Here is an 18,879-nt window from a genome sequence, read left to right on the forward strand (position 1 = left end):
TACAGAGCAGCAGCAGCTATCTGGATACTGAGATACACACATTCCAATGGGTCAGATGTATCAAACTGTGACGCAGCGCAACTCAGAAAGACAACTTAAAAAAGTTTTGCTGCATACCTGCTCTCTGTCAGTGCAGCCCAGCGCCAGAGTATTTACCATTGCTTCATAGTGCAAGGGTGCCTGCATTGGAGTCAGTAATGTTTTTGTGAATGAGGGGACACCTTAGAGGTGTTATCCTCGTTGTAAGAGTGCTTCAGAATGCAGCACATGTGGAAAGAGGAAGTTATAGAGATATTTATTCTTGTTGTGCCTCCAACATTGTCTAGGTTTATGCTACACAAATGCCACATCATCAGGTTCAAAGCGACATGATTTCTGCTTAGTATTTTGTGGAAACGAGCACGCTGAAGACATTCAATTGGACTAGTGTGAGCAGCATTCAGTTTGAAAGAAAGGATTAGAAATCTAGAAGATTGTTGCAGTGGGAGAAATAACTCAAAATTACAAAAATTGGTTTAACTCACCAGGTATGGAGGCTGTTCCGTGGAAGCCGGCGCAGGTGGTACGCTCCCCGGTGCACTGAACATCTCCAGCCACTGTGCAGGCGTCCAAGGCCTGGTCAGTGTAGCAATCTTTACATTTATATCCATTGGGGGTCTCGTCTACTGCAGGAACTGAAATAACACAAGACAGGCATTGAGAAATCTAATTATGTTCAGAAAAGGGGTGCAAAGTGGAGGCCAAATACTCCTAACCTAACAACACCAGCATTAAATCCCACACTTTGTCTGAAAATAAAACAAATGTTATGTTCAACTTATGAGGCACAGATTTTTCACTTAATTTTTGCCCAGAATGACAATTGGGTTTCATTGACTGCCGTAGAATAGTGTGTGTTTTTGGTAACGCACTAGACCTGTGCATTGTGTCACTCATTTTCACGACTCCAGCACCCTCGCAGTGTAGAGTTTCATGACTCTCTGGTGGCACAGGCCTCACAATCATTTCTATGAGGCGTGGCGTTGCATGGCCTCATGGATTAGAGAAGGGTAGCTCAAAGGGCTGCCTTGCCTTTCTTTACAACAAGGAGGCGTTCCATGGGTGTTGCTGCGGGTGTTGCCTCGCAACACCCATGGAATTTGACCCTGTCCCTGATTTATCAAATCATGTTAACCTGGGGCATCACCATAAATGCCTCCCAAGAGCAGTGTAATGAGGAGAAATGCTCATATTTCTCCTTGCGTTTTCCCCTTTGCACATGTGCTGTATCTGCTGCACTCATAGAATGAGTAAAACGCCACTAGTGATTCTTGCTGTGCAGGAAGGTGCCTTTTCCTGCATAAAAAACACTTTTACCAACAACACAGACACGCTTTTACCATGGTGCAAGGGTGCCTGCATTGGCGCTCGATTGTTAATTGTGTCCCGACGCTAGTTGAAAGGAGAGGAATGCGCTATATTGTGTAAATACGGTGGATTCCTTCCCTTTCAAATTGGTGTAGGGCAGAGCTGCAGAATTCCTTCAGCCACTGTCCTATTACAATTCTTTGTGAATTAGGCCCCGTGTTCTTCATGTCTGGCAGAATTCAGGCAACTATACACCTGCATATCAGCCATACTCCAGAGTGCAATGTACCCTTGGGTTTTGAGTAAAAAATATCTCTGCCAATGTGTTGAGTGTTTTTTTTTAACTCACCCAATTGCACCTACAAAGTGCTACAACAGACATACATATTTTAGGGCATGGACAAAGTAGGCTCATGACCTCAACAAGCAGACAATTTTCAGCCACCAGTATGGTGTACTGATTTCACCTTCAAATATTCACGATTCAATTAAGAAACATGTTGTTTGTTTTTCAATGTCCACTCCCTTGCTGACATTTTGAAACTATGAGCAGATGTAGAGCTAACTGGCACATGTAGACTTGCCTTCCCTTAGAGAGAAAGATGTTGTGTGGAGAAGGGACACAGCAGCTTGCCACTTCCTCTTCTTGTCTAGCCTCTCTTTCAAGGCAACAGCTAAATGCCTCAGCGACTCCACTGGCAGCTGCTCAAATACATTCAGACACTTGTGGGGGGTAGCCAGGCAATGGGTGAATGGCAAATTTCAAGAGGTACTTGAAGGTGCTACGCTTTGGCGTCCTGATACAGACTTAAACATATGTGGAGTGAGGGTCATTTACTCAAAAGTTGACATCAGTTGGTGAATAGGCCCATTGGAAGGCCCAGGCAGAGTCGTTGGAGAGCACAGAGAGGATCAGAGGCAGAGGGCAGGATTCCTGAGGTCCCTTGTGAGAGAAATAACAGATGACGAACCTGAGAGGTCAACTAAGGCTGGAGCTGCTTTATGAGGAAGGGATGCAAGCCGGGGTGTGGGCCAGTGTCAGGGGAACCTCCGCGACATAGGAATAGAGGTCTGTTGGGCCGGCGAGTCACATGGGATGCAGGCCAGCAACATGGGTGTGTAGTAGGCCTCCAAGCTCCAAAGACTGCAAATGGTGCATGACTGATGGGCCAACACCCTGGGACACCATTCGCAATACAGAAGCAGCGCCTACTACTAAAATTCCTAATGTGGCAGAGCATGCCCCTGTCAAAATAGACAATGGATGACATGAACTATTGAATGCCAAGAGAGGAGAATTTGAGCAATGGTGAAAAGCTCAGTACACACTAGTGACAGACTTGGAGACAGGGAATGGAAAAGGATCCCCAGTATGGTGATAGAGTAGAGCATCAGAGCTGATCGTTAACTAGATCCTTATATTCCAAGGTACAACTGAACTACGATATGGGGCAGCACCCTGGAGAATCAACTAGATGAGACGAGGGACAAGTCCTGGGCCAGGAGCGCTCGACAAGGCCTGAGGGCCAAAGAAAGGGGACTTGGCCTCATTATGGTCTGGCTGGACTACTCTGGAATGGGCTACATATGGAAACACTTTTTTAAACAAATCTTGAACTTCTTGGCCATAATTTTCGGGTCATCGACTCGTCCCATTCAGAGCACTGGCCTGGCGTGAATGATCACACAACGTGATGAAAAGCAGCACACTGTCAATACTGCTGGAGCTCAGGAATCAGCAGTGAGAGCCACAATGAGTAGAGAGGACCCGCACAGTTACTTATATAGCAGGAGATTTATTGAGCATCAGGTCCGACTGCAGGCATAATTTTTACAAATGGCCGCAGTGTTTCCCAAACCCTCTGTAGAGTCACACCCACAGACACCAGTTGAACATCTCATCTGTCCTGGGGGAGCTTAAGAACATGTCTTCTCATGGGACAGCTTCCCTTCACCCGGGCTATCTAGCTCCCTGATCCGGCAGTACTACACCTAGAATAAGGTAACCAACTTGTCAATTAGACTTTCATTACTTGTCCGTGTGACTTTCGCTAGGACGTCTAAAGACACTGCATTAACAAAGGTGTTGGGCAGCATAAAATGTACCCCGAGTGGTTTGTAACTGCATACCATCCACTTTTCTTATTAGAAAGAGGGTGGACCCAGAAAACATACAGCCCATTGTCATCCTGGCTGTTCTGATACCTTGGGGGCCAGTTCACCTTTATTTATTTAGTTACTTTCACAATTTCTAGCCACTTGACAATTTTCCCATGTCCTGATAAATGCCAGTGTCAATCCTGGGCAGAAACATGTTGACCATCTACAGAGGTCTAGTTGATTAAAACTCTGATCCCTCTCTTTTTAATCCTATCCCAGTGGACCACTGAATTAAATTGATCTGGCCCTATGGAGCTAGTTTTAGTCACCTCTTTGATTGCTCTCTGCCCCTCACACACCCTATAAAATCACTCATCCTCAAAACACCTCAGCTCTTTCCTGCATGGAATTAAAGCCTACACCGTGGAACTTGCGGTCCAGGTATGATGAGGGAACCCAATGATGAAGCATGTCACCTTCGGGTGAGTGAAGTTTCTTGTTCTGAAATGACTTCTACCCTGGCAGCGGTCACACATACATTCCCTCATGGGGAAGTGTGGCTCACTGGTTAGAAGCAGCAGACCCTGAAGCAGAGATCGGCCCGGGACCAGAGTTCAATTCCCGACGCTGCAGGGTCTTGGGTCAATGTCCGCGGACTCGATAATTCTCGCCGAGGTGCCTACGGTAACAATGGGTCCCACTCTGCAACTCTGGGCAATAGCTTGCTTAATCTCCACAACAGCCCCATCAATGCTGGGGATGCCTGGCTTCACCTTTTAGGTGCCCAGGAGGGACCATCTCACAGGGACAGCCAGGACGGGTTCCCCAGCGGTATACAGCGCCAGGACACTCCTAGATGGAGTAACAGTGCGCTTTCCAAGTATACTTACCTTACCTACCTTACCATACAGTCCTATATAGCACAATACATTGGTGTACATATTTTGGATTTCCTTCATTCTGTTTGTGTTTTATGACCAGATGTACGTTTTTGTAAGATTCATAACCCATCTGCCTACCCATGTTATCCTTGGTTTCTTCTTACTATCATGGTAAGGGTACCCAGATAAAATCAATGACTCAAGACACTTGGCTTGAAGAGTGAGGCCCCCGGGCATCAGGATCCCACCTCCGGTATAGTTACACAATTGTCACAGTTGCCTAAAGGTAAGCCCAAGTGAGGGACAGGATAGCTTTCTTTTGACTTACCCATAGGTATCCAGTGGGTATCAAGTTTTTAGTACACAGCATTATAGCAAGACAACGGTACATGCATGAGTAGTACGTCTACAAAGATACACACACCATTCCATTGCTAACTTAAAGAGCAGAGAGCGGGTCACCCGTCCCTAATGTTCTCCAAATAAGGACAAGCTCTGTTGAACTGTCTGTTGGTAATTTCACTGAATACAAATGTACATACGTATTATGTCAAGAGGAAGACATTACTGCCTAACTCTACTCACTATGCCTTGATATAGTCTTTCTTCAAGAAACACACCCCTTCGACACTAAGAGTAGTAGGTTGTGCCATCACTGGGAAGGGAGAGACGGTAATGCTGCCAAATATGGTAACAATGTCCCTTCTTGCCTCTCTCTCCAAGTCATATCACAAATTAGGAGTGGCAATCCTAACATAGAGTTGTGAGATCCCAGGGACCATTTCGTCCTCATTAGGGGCTCAATACAGATCCAGTCCATGATCATTGGTTTTGCATACAGACCAAGCTCCGATGAGAATGAGATGTTCAGGGTGCTAACAAGAATTTAACTTCAAAAATGTAAATGTAGTAGTGCTTATATAACGCACGTATCACCCCCGAAGGGGTCTCAAGGCACTGTACACATACCGCTGTGGAACCCTTCCTGGCCTTTCCCTGTGAAGTGCCCACTCCTGGGCACCCCCAAGGTGAAGCCAGGCATCCTAGCGCTGTTGGGGCCATTGTGGAGATTAAGCAAGCTATTGCCCAGAGTCGCAGAGTGGGACCCATGATTAGAATAGGCACCGAGGCGAGAATTATCAGGTCCGGGGAAATTGAGTCCAAGACCCGCCGAGGTGGGAATTGAACCCTGGTCTGGGCCAGACCTCTGCATCAGGGTCTGCCGCTCTAATCATTGATCCATACTTCTCCACTCCACAAAACCCATGACATATACTGGAAGGGGGCGTCAGGAACAGTGCACCCGACCCATATCTGGACAAATCTAATCACCCCACTTCCAAGAACGGAGAAGACAGACAATACACACAGACTTCCTGCGTACATGAACATATTTTTAGATATACTGCTATTTGACTTTGATTTCACCACCAAAGTTATTGTGTGATGTAGTTATTAAACCAAGCAGGAGCTCGGACCACAACCACATTTAAATATGACTTTGTGTTTAAGCAAGACCACAATAGTTCAATTGAACATGTCTCATTACAAGTTGCACCAGGAAAAACAATTCCTACTCACAACACTCCATACACAGCAGTGCCCTCAGCTCAGATGCTATGGCAAAGGGGAAAGTGAGCCTTAGAGGGACATTAATGAGTGCCTCCACCATTTGGAAAAGGAAAGCATAGCCCACCAGAGGGAACTGTCCATGTGAATGTTAGAATTGACCCGCTCTTAAGAAGACACACACTGTAATCAATGTTCCCTCAAATTTCTTTCCTCTGTGTGCATCAGTGTAAGGTCTATGTGTGCTGCAACCAAAGCTATGTGCATCAGTAACCAGACCACACATGTGGGTGCAGCGCTGTTAGACCTGGCATTTCTTGGTGTGATTACCCCTGACTTTTTGCCTCTACCTCCTCTATTTTTTGAAGCTGTGATGGATTTTGTTTGACTGGCTTAGATGCTTTGGGCACTTTGTCACTGCTGATCAGTGTCAAAGTGCAAGTGCTCCCTGTATAAAGTGTAATGGTAATTGGCTGTGCATGATTGGTATGTTTGCCTTACTAGTAAAGTCCCTAGTAAAGTGCACTATGTGTGCCCGGACTGGTAATGCAAATGCTACTAGTGTGCCTGCAGCCCTAATTGTGCCACCTACACAAGTAGCCTTAAAAAGAGAACTCAGGCCTGCCACTTCAGTGCCTGCGTGCAGTTTGTTAAACTGCCATGTTGTCCTGACAAGTGCACCCACTTGCCAGGTCTTACCCTTCCCTTTCTATGCACATCAGATATCCCTATGGTAGGTCCAAGGTACCCGCCTGGGCAGTGTCCAGTGCATGTGAAAGGTGGTACACACCTCAGTAGATGTCCTATGTCCTGACAGTGGAATGATCTCCATTTCGTTTTTCACTGTTGAAAGGCCATCTTGCCCATAGGATAGGAGGGGGAGGCTGTGTAATATGTTTCCAGCCTATCTTCCCAAAGGTATAAGATGGAGAGGTGAAGTTTAGTATGCCTGAACTCACAATTCAATAACATATCTTTTTGTGAAGGCGGTTTTTGCATTGTGTGTTTAGGAACCACTATTTTAGAAGTGGCTGGGTTTTTGTGCTATAACATTTCTGTGTGTGGATTGACTGTCTGGATCTTAAAGTGATAGCATCTGGGGAATGTTTTGACCCAGGGGAGCAGGTGAGACAGAAACAGGATAACCTGCATCTGGAGTGTAGGGGGGAGGAGTAGCCCCTAGAAGTGAAGAGGCCTGGGCTGCAGCCATAAAACAATGGCTCCATACCCTGCTGAGTGATTAAGGATCCAGACCCCAACTATCAAAGGAAAAAGGTGTCACTGGCAGGGAGACACCCAGAACTGGTTTGGACAGGCGCCATTGCCCCCCTGAACACAAAGACTTGAATGAAAAAGAATGAATGAATGAAAAAGGGACTTGCTAAAGCGCTCTGTGGCCAAGCGGCTTCCTGGCACTGAGAACTGGTGCCTGACTCTACGAAGCATCCGAGAGAGCTAGCAAGGGAAGGCCTGGGCAAAAAGAAACATTTTCAGGGCTTTGCGAAAAGAGGAGTAGGTGGGAATGGAGCGAATAGAGAGGGGAAGACTATTCCAGAACTGGGGGGCAAGGACCGAGAACCGGGTGCCCCCTGTTCTGGATTTGTGGAAGCGGGGTACTTGGAGCAAAGATAGAGAAGAAGAACGGAGAGTGCGAGCCGGGGTATAAGGAGTGATCAAGGTAGCAATGAAAAGGGGGGCGGAGTGGGAATAAGCCCGGAAGGCTAAGCAGGCCAGTTTAAAGAGAGATCTAAAGTGCACAGGGAGCCAGTGAAGGGACTTAAGTACAGACGTGATGTAAGAGGATTTGGGAAGGTGGAAAATGAGGCGGGCTGCCTGATTTTGAATGGCCTGTAACCGTCGTCTTTCAAAAGCTGGTATGCCCACGTAGAGGCCGTTCCCATAGTCGAGGCGGGAGGTGATAAGGGCCATGACTATGGATTTAAGAGCATCCGTGGAGAAATACCGGGATACTTTCCGGATAAGACGGAGGGATAGAAAACAAGAGGAAACGACAGAGCTGACTTGGGCATGCATGGTGAGGTCATTACTGACCTTGATGCCCAAGGTACGAACAGAGGAAACCGGTGAAGGGGGAGAACCAAAGGAAAAGGGCCAGTAAGTCGGGGACCAAGGATTGGAAGGGCCACCCGTGAGGACAAGCTCCGTCTTATCCGGATTGAGCTTAATATGGTTAGAGCTCATCCATTCCGAGATAAATACTAAGGTGGAGCTGAGAAAAAGAGGGGAGTCCGAAGAGGTGGAAAGATTGAAAACGAGCTGGAGGTCATCCGCGTAGTTATACACGGAGACCCCCTGCTCGCGGAGAGAGAAAATAAGAGGATAGATGTAGAGATTGAAGAGAAGGGGGGAAAGGGAAGAACCTTGGGGCACCCCACACGTGACTGGGCGTGAGGGGGAGGAGAAGCCTGAAAGATGGACAGCTTGTGACCTGCCTTGAAGAAAGGACGCCAGCCAGGAAAGTGCTGTTCCCCTGATGCCCGCTGCGCTGACACGGTCGAGAAGACATTTAGGGGTATAACTATGAGAACTTAAATACCTGAATATTGGAATGGGAATTGCAATTGGATTGTTCAAGACTGAAAAGGATTGAATCTACTTTGTGGTTAAGAGGAACCTCTGCTAAGGAAGATACCACTGAAGAGACTGAAGGAAATGACTTAACCTTGCTGTGTGTTCTGGGACTGGCCTGCAGTTTGCTGTTTTAACCAAGGAAGAGGCTAAAGGGACTTTGCTGTGTGCTGTGTCCTCCTGCTTGAAAGGACTTTGCTGTGCTGTGTCCTGAAGTAATGTACCCACATGGGCCTGAGATGAGCTGGCTCCCTGTTGTGGAAACTCAGGAACACCAAAGTTTCTAGAAGTGTCTCAGCGACGCTGTGTGCGTACATTTTTGCAGCCGGAGACCCTCAAAATATTTGCCCTGTGATCATGGGCACCAGAAGTTCAAGTGTGTCTCAGCAAAGCTTTGTGCGTTTGCTTTTTGCAGCCTGAGACTCTCGGAAGAATTGCCCAGTGATTGGGGGTGCCAGGAGTCTAAGTGAGTCTCAGCAACGCTGTGTGCGTGTGCTTCATGCAGCCTGAGACTTTTCTGAGGATTGCCCTGTGACCGTGCGCATCAGAGGCTCAAGGGAGTCTCAGCGATGCTGTGTGCATGTGCTTTGTGCAGCCTGAGACCTTCTTGAGGATTGCCCTTTGACAGTGCACACCTGATGCTCAAGGGTCTCTCAGCGACGCTGTGTGCGTGTGCCCTGTTGCAGCCTGAGATCTCCATTATCATCATCGACTCGTAATCAACCAAGTTGCATCGGAGGCCCAAGTTGCAAGAGGCGGAGAAGAGAGTGAGGTCGCACCCCCCTGGTAACATGTGTTGGCGCCTTGGGCGGGGTGCTGGCTCAGTGAGAGATGCACCCCTTCTGGCAGCGCGAGCCTCTGTTCCAGCTCGTATCGCGGCCTGTACATGCCAAGGAGTGGCAGTACCGGGGCCGGAGCGTGGAGCTGCACTGTGGTTTACACCAGATCCGTGTTGGGGGTCATATGTTGACCGAAGCTGACCGCGAGTCAGTACGAGGGCTGGAGAGACCGTCTGAAACACCTTGATCGGTGCTGGTGTATATTACGCATTGCAATAATGCTGCTTTACAAACTACCTGATTGTTGTTTTAAGCATTGCATTCGTTTGCAGAATGAACTAACTGAGTGTTGCATTACGCATTGCATTATTTCTGCATAACGAACTGCCTGATTGTTGTATTATGCAATGTATTCATTTGCATCACTGCATTATTTTTACATTGCAAAGTGCCCAGTTCTTGCTTACAAACTGCAGAGCCTTGCATTAGGACTGAATAGGACCACCTAGAATTGCTCATTATTACCGCCAGAATGTTAAAGAGGTGGCTGACCTAATAACTGGTCAGAAGGTAAATTACAAATACGCATATGTTGGATTTTTATCGTGTGGTTTCATCGTATATCTTTTTATGTCAGCTTATACTTCTTTTTATATGAAACTCATGTGGAGTCCTTTTGTGGTGTCACCATTGGGTCACTGGGAGCGTAGTTGCAAATACTTTACACATTTGCCTTGAAGATAAGCCTGGCCGCTTGTGCCGAGCTACCAATGGGATGATCAGGGGTTATCTGAGAAGGTGTCCTTCCTTTCCCTGACGTGGAAGCGAGGGTCCCTACTTGGCCTTCGGTACCTACCTCAGCCAACTAGGGAATCCCGGTTCTAACAAGCGCCAAATATCACTCCAAACGTTTGCTTAAAAACATGAATATACAGTGTATTTTCTCACATACAGATCCATGTGAACAGTGTTAAGGGAGGTTTGAAACCCCCTCACATAGCAATTTGAAACCATTGCAGCTATGTTGCTGCATTTCTTTTCTTAATGGAGTTGGGCTGCGGGGTGATTGTTTGCATTTGTTAAAGTTTTCATGTTACTTGCAGCTCATGACGGGCGCTGCGATTAACATAAAAACTTTAGCAAATGCTCTCTTTGAGCAGGAAAAATACAATTATAATAACTTAGTTATTACAATGTTATTTTTCGGAGTTTCAGGGCTGGGTTAGGGTAGGGCTGCATTAAATGCATTTTAATGCTGGTGTTCACATCACCGCATTAAAATGCATTTGTCACTCATTCTAGCGCTACTCTGACAATACTGCATTTGAGGCTCACTGCCAATGAGGCAGCACCAGCACGCTAAAACTGTCTAACATATACGAGCAGGCAACTGCACCTTCAAATTTAAAATGCCATGTTTCAGAGATAGCTTGTTCATGAACAGCACTGAGCAGGCAGGCCAGAGTTTAACAGATCAAAAAGCTGTGTCACAACCAGCCTTCCTGTGAGTCTACTCTGGGGGTACCAGCCATCACGTGTGTGATCCATGGGGCTGGTCTTGCCTGCTGTTTCCCACAATAACACCACCCTTTTGGTGACCAGAAGCACACATATGCTTTGAAGATTGGACACACTGGCGGGCAGTAACTTTGATTTTCCTTGCCGCAGCCACCAGCGAAGAAGTCACATTAACTGAGCCTCTTACACAGGATGTTATAGTTTTACAGACTGCTGGGCCCATTCACTCCAAAGCCCTGCATCAGCCTGGACAGAGATTGTTGACAAAACCGTCAACTTCTCAGCCCCTGCCGTGCCCTCTGGACATGTGTACTTTTAGGAACCTTAGGCACAGTATTGGTCTTGGCACTTAATCCCGGGACTTGATTGTTGTCAGAGCAGCACACAAGTGTATAAGAGGGACTGGCAGAGGTAAGAGGCATTTTAAAAAACAAACCTATAATCAATATTTTTGTATGATCTGGGTTTAAAGCAATATTCTCTTATATACTTCAAAACACTTGGGGGCATATTATCAAGGGTGGCGATATGGAATTTTCTCCGCTTTAGCGGCCGTTTTCGGCCGATAAGCGGCGATAATTCTATCGCCCTGTTAGCAGGCTGTTGCTAACAGCAGTTAGCGACAGCTTTTAGGTGATAGCGAGCGGTTTGTAGTCCGCTTTGCATGTTAGCAATATTTATCGCTAATGACATGCAAAGTGGGTGTCCCCAAACTGTTAGCGACTGAAAACAGTCGCTAACATCGCTATCACCTATTAGCAAGGCAGGCGTAGCGATGGAAATATTCGCGCTAAGCGTGAATATCTCCAAATACTAACACCTGCCCAGACCAGTTCTTAGCCATGTTATCCAATGGGAGGTGGATAACATGGCTAAGAGCATTTCGCCCTTATTGTGTGAATATCGATGTATTCTCAGCAATATTCACGCATTTCCCCACTATCGCCGGAAAATGTATCGCTTTCGAGATAAACGTTGCTAATAGCACGTTATCTCAGCGATACATTCCGGCGATGCTCAGCGATAAAAAAATCGTCGTTAAGCCTATTTAGCGATAAATATTGCTACTTGTTGGTAATATGCCCCTTTGTTTTGAAAATAATCTGCATTGCCACACTTTTGAATCATTGTCGTTTAACTAGTGTCACCATCAATGAACCTTGCTTTACCTCCAACCAAGGCAATTTCTTTCTTGGAAAATGGACTGCTTGGATTTCAGGTCGCTAACCAACCCTTACCTCAGTTACAACCTTCTCCCCAAGGACGGGGGGCAGCAGTCTTACTGCCTTGTCACATGGTAGCTGCTGCTGAGGGCACATCATTACAGGGTTGAAGAATTAGGTTTTCAGGGAAAAGGATTGGTACGTGATTCAGGATCCCAAGAGTAAAGAGTGGAGCTTTCATTAGAATAATCTGCAAGCTGCAAAGAGAAGGGAATTAAACATCTTTCAGCAATTGAATGAACACGCAGCTCTGCCGGGTTTTCTCCCCTAACTGCCGTACATCGTATGTCCATAGGATTCCCTTTCTTTTCCAACTCCAAGCACCTATATTTTTTTGTAGTGCCTCTGTCCAATCATGTTGAATCACCTCATGCACTGTAGCTGAGCCATTCTAGTAGCAAGACGATCATTAAACCTTGAAGTAGTCTTCTTGTTTCTTAAAAGCACCACACGTACAATTGTCAAAGTGGGTGGGATTGGCAGGGCATGGTGGGTCCGTACTTTAATTTAATACATTCCGCTATCCTTCTGTTTTATTTTTTTTGTGAAAGATATTTTTATTGCATTTCAGGAAAGACAAAGTAAAAACAAACAGAAGAGAAACAAGCGGCATCAATGCTGCAATATAACCCAAGCTCCGCTGGAGCATCCAACCTGGCCAACATTAGGCCTGAGCAGCAGCTTGTCATATGAAGCTGAGTCTGTAATGAGAGCATCAGGTAATCGTTCTGGTCGTCAGTTGCTACCCAGAAATTCTCTTGGAACTATCCGGACGAAGGAGAGCCAGCTGAATGAAATGTCATAGGGGTCCCGCATGGGTAAGGTCTCTCCTCATACTCGCATTGCCGCAACAATAACCAAGCCCCCAACCCTGTCCCCCTTCCAACCCCCCCATAACCCCCCGCCCCCCCCTCCCCATGTGGTGGTGCCAACACACATTCAGTCATCACTACTCACTCGCATCAGTCGGGTAACTATACTTGTAAAAGGTGAAGATCTCTCAGGGCCGGTGGACAAACGGCAGAAGGTAAACCAGTCGACAAAAACCTGACCAAAGGTCCCCAGCGAAACTTAAAATTCTTAAAATTGCCTAGGAAGATATCCACCATTCTCTCCATGCTCATCAGCTTCCACAACTTTGCATGCCATAAAGACATGGCCGGGCCGATTGTTTTTTCCATGCCGCAGCCAGTGTCAGCTTAGCCGCCCCCAAGCACAGCCACATAATTTGCTTATCTGCCTTCGTTTGGTATTCTAGTAGCGGGTCTCGGAGACCCAAGACAACAAAGGATAGGGAATCCGGAATTGGATATCCCAACATGTCTTTGATGTGCGATAGAATTTCGGCCCAGAAAGGTCTAACGACAGGACAATCCCACCAGATGTGTCGAAAATCACCCAATAAGCCACAGCCTCGCCAACAGCGATCCGAAGACGCCGGAAAGATGCGATGAAGTTTTGAGGGGTAGAGATACCAATCAAACATGGTCTTGAGATGAGCATCTCGCACGTCTGCCGAGTGATTGTGGGCCGTAATGTCCCGCCAAAGACTCCTCCATTCAGTCTCCGCTATGTCCCTACCCAACTGACCTTCCCAATGGTCCATATAGCGAGACCGCGGGGAGAGTACAGTGTCCAGTAGAAGTTTATATAAAAAGGAGATCGTACCCTTCATCGTGGCGGTTCGCAAAAGGAACGCTTCGAACGGTGAGGGTGGTCTGACAGCCGCCTCTCTTAGACCGGGCGAGGTTGCCCAATGGATCAGCTGGGCATATCGGTATCGTTCCGCAGGTGGGAGGTCGTAGTCCCACATGCAGTTAGCGAAGGTAAGGGGCTCTGCACCATGGAAAAGATGCGTAAGGGCCCTACAGCCACCCTCCCTCCAAAGGCGAAAGGGTCCCTCCTGTAATGCCGGTGGGAAAGCCGGATTAAAGTGTAGCGGAGTAAAGGGGGAGGGGAACGACGTCCAGCGCTCGTCCCCTGATACCGTGTCCCACACCTTCAAGACTGTACTCGTGGGGGTGCTAATGTAGGCATTCCTTGGCCTCTCTGACTTAGGTTTCCAAGCTAGATCCCAAATCGACCTCCCCGCCACACTCCTATCCATGTGCAGCCAGTGTTTTTCTGATTCTTGCTGCGACCACTCCACTAATACTCGTAATTGCGCGGCCTTATAGTACAGGTGCAGGTCCGGGAGGCCCACTCCACCCCCTTCCTTCGGTCGCCTCAGAGTCGCATAGGAGAGGCGTGCTCGTCCACCCTGCCAGATGAATTTCAAGAGGAGGGTCTTCATCCGTCGGAAGAAATCGATCTCTATCGGTATGGGGAGAGCTTGGAAAAGGTACAGGAACTTCGGAAGGAGGACCATCTTAATGGCATGGATCCTGCCCAGCCAAGAAATGTATTTCGGCTTCCATCTGTCCAGGTCCCTCCGTACAGCCAATAACATAGGTGGAAAGTTTGCTGCAAACAGGGAGCCTACAGAAGGTGTTAATCGGACCCCTAAATAGAGCAGGGAGGCCGGCGCCCACGCCAGTCGCGTAAGCGACCGCAATCGCTCTACCTCAGTCGGCGGGAGTGTCAGGTTCAAGATATAAGATTTATCAAAGTTAACCTTGAACCCGGCCACATCTTCAAAGCTGGATAGCAGATTTTGTATGTGTGGTAGAGATTGCGCCGGATCCCCCACTGATAGGAGTACATCATCCGCAAAAAGGGAGATCTTATGTTGCTCACCCGAAAAGGGGAGTCCCTTTATCAGCTCGTGTTCGCGCAGCTTAATGGCCAGGGGTTCAATGCTCAGGGCAAAGAGCAAAGGCGAGAGAGGACAGCCCTGGTATGAGCAAATCCGGCGGAACGGTGACCATTAACTATCACCCTGGAGCATGGAGCATTGTAGTTCGCACGGATCATGGTGAGAAAACGTGGGGCGAATCCAAATGCCACCAGGGTGCGGAACATGAAATTCCAGTCCACCCGGTCAAAGGCCTTTTCAGCATCCAGCCCCACCAGCACCGCCGGGAGGCGCATCCTCGAAGCCTTTTCAAGGAGGTGAATCACCCTCCTCATGTTATCATGCGTTTGGCGTCCCTTAATAAACCCTGACTGATCCGGGTGGATGATGGCCGGCATCAGATCCCGAAGTCTATGCGCCAAAATCGCGGAATAGAGCTTGGCATCTATTTTAAGTAAAGCTATCGGGCGGTAGGAGGAGCAGTGGGACGGGTCTTTCCCCGGTTTAGGAATCACGGAGATTCGAGCCTCAGCCATGGAGCTCGTGGTACAATCCGTGTCCGCCATTTCGTTAAAGAGGGGCACCAAAAATTCGCAGAGCTCTGTAGCAAAGGACTTATAAAATAAGGCCATGTAGCCATCCGGGCCGGGAGCTTTGTGAAGCTTAAGGTCCTTGATAGCTTCCAACACTTCCTCCCTAGAGATTGGGGCCACCAGAAGCTCGTTCCTTTCTGTTGACACCTGTGGGATGGGGAGAGCAGCCAAAAAACGATCCTGGGCTGCCTGATCTCGGGGGTCACTCCTGTAAAGAGCCTCATAAAACCGGCCAAAGAGACCAGCCTTGTCTGCATCGCTGTGGCGAAAAATTCCTGAAGAGTCCAGGATGCCCCCTATATATTCCCTTTCCCGTTTATCTCGCAATTGGCGTGCCAGATGTTTACCTATCTTATTTCCCAGGGAGTAGGAGGTGCGCCGAAGTCGGAGCAGGGTGAACTCCGCCCGGTTGGCATAGTGGGCCTTCAACTTACCCCTGACTGCAGTCAATGGTCTCAGGGTAAGCCTAGACGGGTTATCTTTGTGGGCCTGCTCCAAGGCAGCCAGCTCCGATTCCAGGTCCTCCCGTTCCTTCCGCCTCAGCCGATTGAGGTTGGCGTTGAGGTGAAGGCACGTGCCCCTTATCGAAGCCTTGCACGCATCCCAGGTGTTAAAGAGGGAGGTATCCGACGCCGGGTTGAGAGACCGAAACTCCCCTATCGCCCTGCGTAAGGCCTTGCAAGAGGTATCGTCCCTGACGAGTGCAGGCGGAAAATACCAGGTTTTCACACCGTCCCCCCCAGATGGCCATCGCAGCCCCAGTACCAACAAGCTGTGGTCCGAGACAGACAGAGGAAAAATGCTTGCATCCCTTATATCCCCTCGGAGTGCCTGGCTTACAAAAATATGATCAAGCCTGGAGTAGGAGTGGTGGACATGGGAGAAGAATGTGTAATCGCGCGACTGGGGGTGCAGAAATCTCCAGCTGTCAATCAAACCAAAATCCCCAATCGTACTCTGAGACTCAGCAGAAAAAACTCCCGCCCCCGCCCTCTGCGCCCGCGAGCTGTCGAGGACTCCATCCCAAACCATGTTGAAATCACCCATCAGTACCACAAGGCCCTCCGCAAAGTCCCCCACCCTGTCCAACAGGTCACGTAGAAAAGCATTCTGCCCCGAGTTGGGGACACACACCACAACAAACGTACATGACACTCCACCAAGCACCCCCTTGATTATAAGCCACCGCCCCTCCTTGTCGCCGCTAATCCCCAAGGGTTGAAAGTGCAGAGATGCTCGGAAAAGAAGCGCTACTCCTCTATGTTTGGTGGAGGCACAGGCCCTGTAAATCAATGGGAAGTGCCTATGGCGTAGCCGAAGCTCGTCCTTACGTGCCAGGTGGGTCTCCTGGAGTCCCACAATATCCAGATGGTGATCAATAAGGTATTTCCACACTTTTTGGCGCTTCTGCCGGGAGTTAAGACCCTTGACATTCCATGTCCCAACACTAAGCGGCATAAGGGAACTCCAACCTCCACCCCAGGCCAATCAATGCAGGTGCCTCCCCGTCCCCCCCTTTTTGGCAATCAAAGGTACCGGGTCCGACCGACCCTTCACCACCAAGACTCCACCTCGCTCCCCATCACATTTAGAATCCCGTACTTCATGACTGGGAACAGCAAACATCCAACCATGAAGCTCCCCAGAAGGTCCGACAAGCCAGAGCCCTGAGATTCTAACCTCAGAGAGATAAAGCACGCCATACATCCATACCAGGCACCACCACTCCCCAACCCCCCCAACCCCTTCCCCACAGGCCCCCACAACACCCCCTGATTCTATCCCCCCCTTAACAAACCCCTCAACAAACCCCCAGGTCAAAAACAAACAGAAATACTTAGCAGTCTCAACGAGTAGTCCCAGATCAGTGCAGCGCACCATGTAGTCACTGGGAAGGGGATGGGAGACTCCTTCCGGGACTCCCAGGGCCTCGGTCCGGGGTGTCTTCTCACAAAGTACCTGCATACCCACGGAACCGCAGAGCAGAAGCCCCCTCTGGCGCCTTCAGTCGCAGCCCACAATTCAGGCCGCTCCGGAGCTCTGCTGTGACGCCGTCAGTGTCGCCGATGCAACGGAGGCCACCGCATCCCCCCTTTCCTGTAAGCTGGCCGCCCGGTCGGGCCGTCCGCGGCTCGATGCTGACCCCACTCTGTGCCAGGAGGAGGATCGATGTCGTCGTCTCGGGGACGGACTGCCCGCCCTCGAAGTTGGAAGTGGTCCTGCACATAGCCCCGCAGATCACCCGCCTCACCATCCCATGGAACCGCTCGAATGCGAATGTTATTTCTTCGAGAGCGGTTCTCCAAATCCTCCGCATGGGATTGCAAGTCCAAGTTTTGTTCAGTGAGTCTCAGCACATCCTGTTGCAGTTGATGGACGTCGTTTGTCATGCTGAGATCGTGATCCTCTAGCGTGGCTACTCTCTCCCCCACTGCATCGACGTCCCTCCGCACTTCTCGAAGATCGGATGCCAGTTGCGCCCGGAGTTCCGATATATCGTCTTTGATAGATTTAAAGAGGTCAGTCATGAAAGCTTTAGTAACTGGAGCCTCGTCATCCGACCGCCTCGGAGAGGAACTCGGGCCAGGTGATGGCGGTTGCTGAGAATTCTTCGGTTGGTTATCCTTACCGGTCTTCTTGCGCAAAACGGTAGCCATTGCAGCCCTCCTTGAGTTCCCGGGAGACACCACGACCGGTGCCCCTCCGTCACCAGGGGGAACGTTAACCAAGCTCTCGCTAACCTCCCCTGGCTCTCGCCCAGAGCACCAGAAGCAGCTTCAGTCCGGTGCGATAGATTGTGTAGGTCCGGTCCAGTAGAGGCAAGTTCTCAGCGTCAGTTCCTACCTTGACCGTCTGGGATGAAGCGGTGGTCCAGTCACAATGTCGCCGGGTAGGCCAAAGACTAGGGGATCAATCGCAGTCCACTGAGGCCCTCTCGCTACCATTCGACAGTCCGAGTCCCCTTGTCCGTATGCCTCAGCAAGAGTCCTGAGCCAGCGTTGGAGGTAGGAGGGGGGAGGGGAACCCAGCTCGCCGCACCTGCCTCCGCTATAGCGCCAAATGGCTCCCCCCGCAGCAAATGTCCTGATGTCCGACTCCTCGACCCCCCAAAGGCAGTGGTGAAGGCCGCGCTTACTTGAGACCGGTGTCGGCACTCCCTTGCAGCGTCACTCCCCTCTGAGTGTCAGGTCGCCACGTCTCAGGTCTCCACGTGGTCAGGGGATCAGCCAAGGATTATCCCTCCTGCCACTTTGCTCCCGCTGGGTCACCGCATAAGCCTCCTGCGCCGCCTGTATTCCTCCAGGGCCAGAGCCCAGACCCACCTCAAGGCACGGGCCCAGACTCCACCCGGTTGTGTGACACTCGGGGCAGCGCCAACCGCCCCCGGCGCTAGGCCGCAAGCCGCGACCTCGAGTTGGCCGCTCGCCGTGCTCTGGCTTCGGGCGTCGCGGACGTTAGGCTCCGCCCCCGCCCGGGGATCTGGGAACGCAGCTCCGCCGAGCAGGCGTCCCCCCGCCGCTGATGTCTCCCGGCGGCTCCACACTG

The 18,879-nt window shown here is 49.5% G+C and overlaps 1 protein-coding gene across 1 annotated transcript in view; it reads right to left on the reverse strand.

Moving 5' to 3' along the window:
• The window catches only part of LOC144807264 (phospholipase A2 inhibitor and Ly6/PLAUR domain-containing protein-like), a 63,412-nt gene that overhangs the window by 10,097 nt on the left and 34,436 nt on the right, over positions 1 to 18,879 (reverse strand). Inside the window, exon 4 of the mRNA XM_078673110.1 lies at positions 525 to 674. Coding sequence (XP_078529236.1) covers positions 525 to 674 — 150 coding nt within the window. The remainder of the gene's footprint in view (positions 1 to 524; positions 675 to 18,879) is intronic.

Source organism: Lissotriton helveticus, chromosome 1_2, assembly GCF_964261635.1.
Source record: "Lissotriton helveticus chromosome 1_2, aLisHel1.1, whole genome shotgun sequence".
Classification (NCBI taxonomy): Eukaryota; Metazoa; Chordata; class Amphibia; order Caudata; family Salamandridae; genus Lissotriton; species Lissotriton helveticus.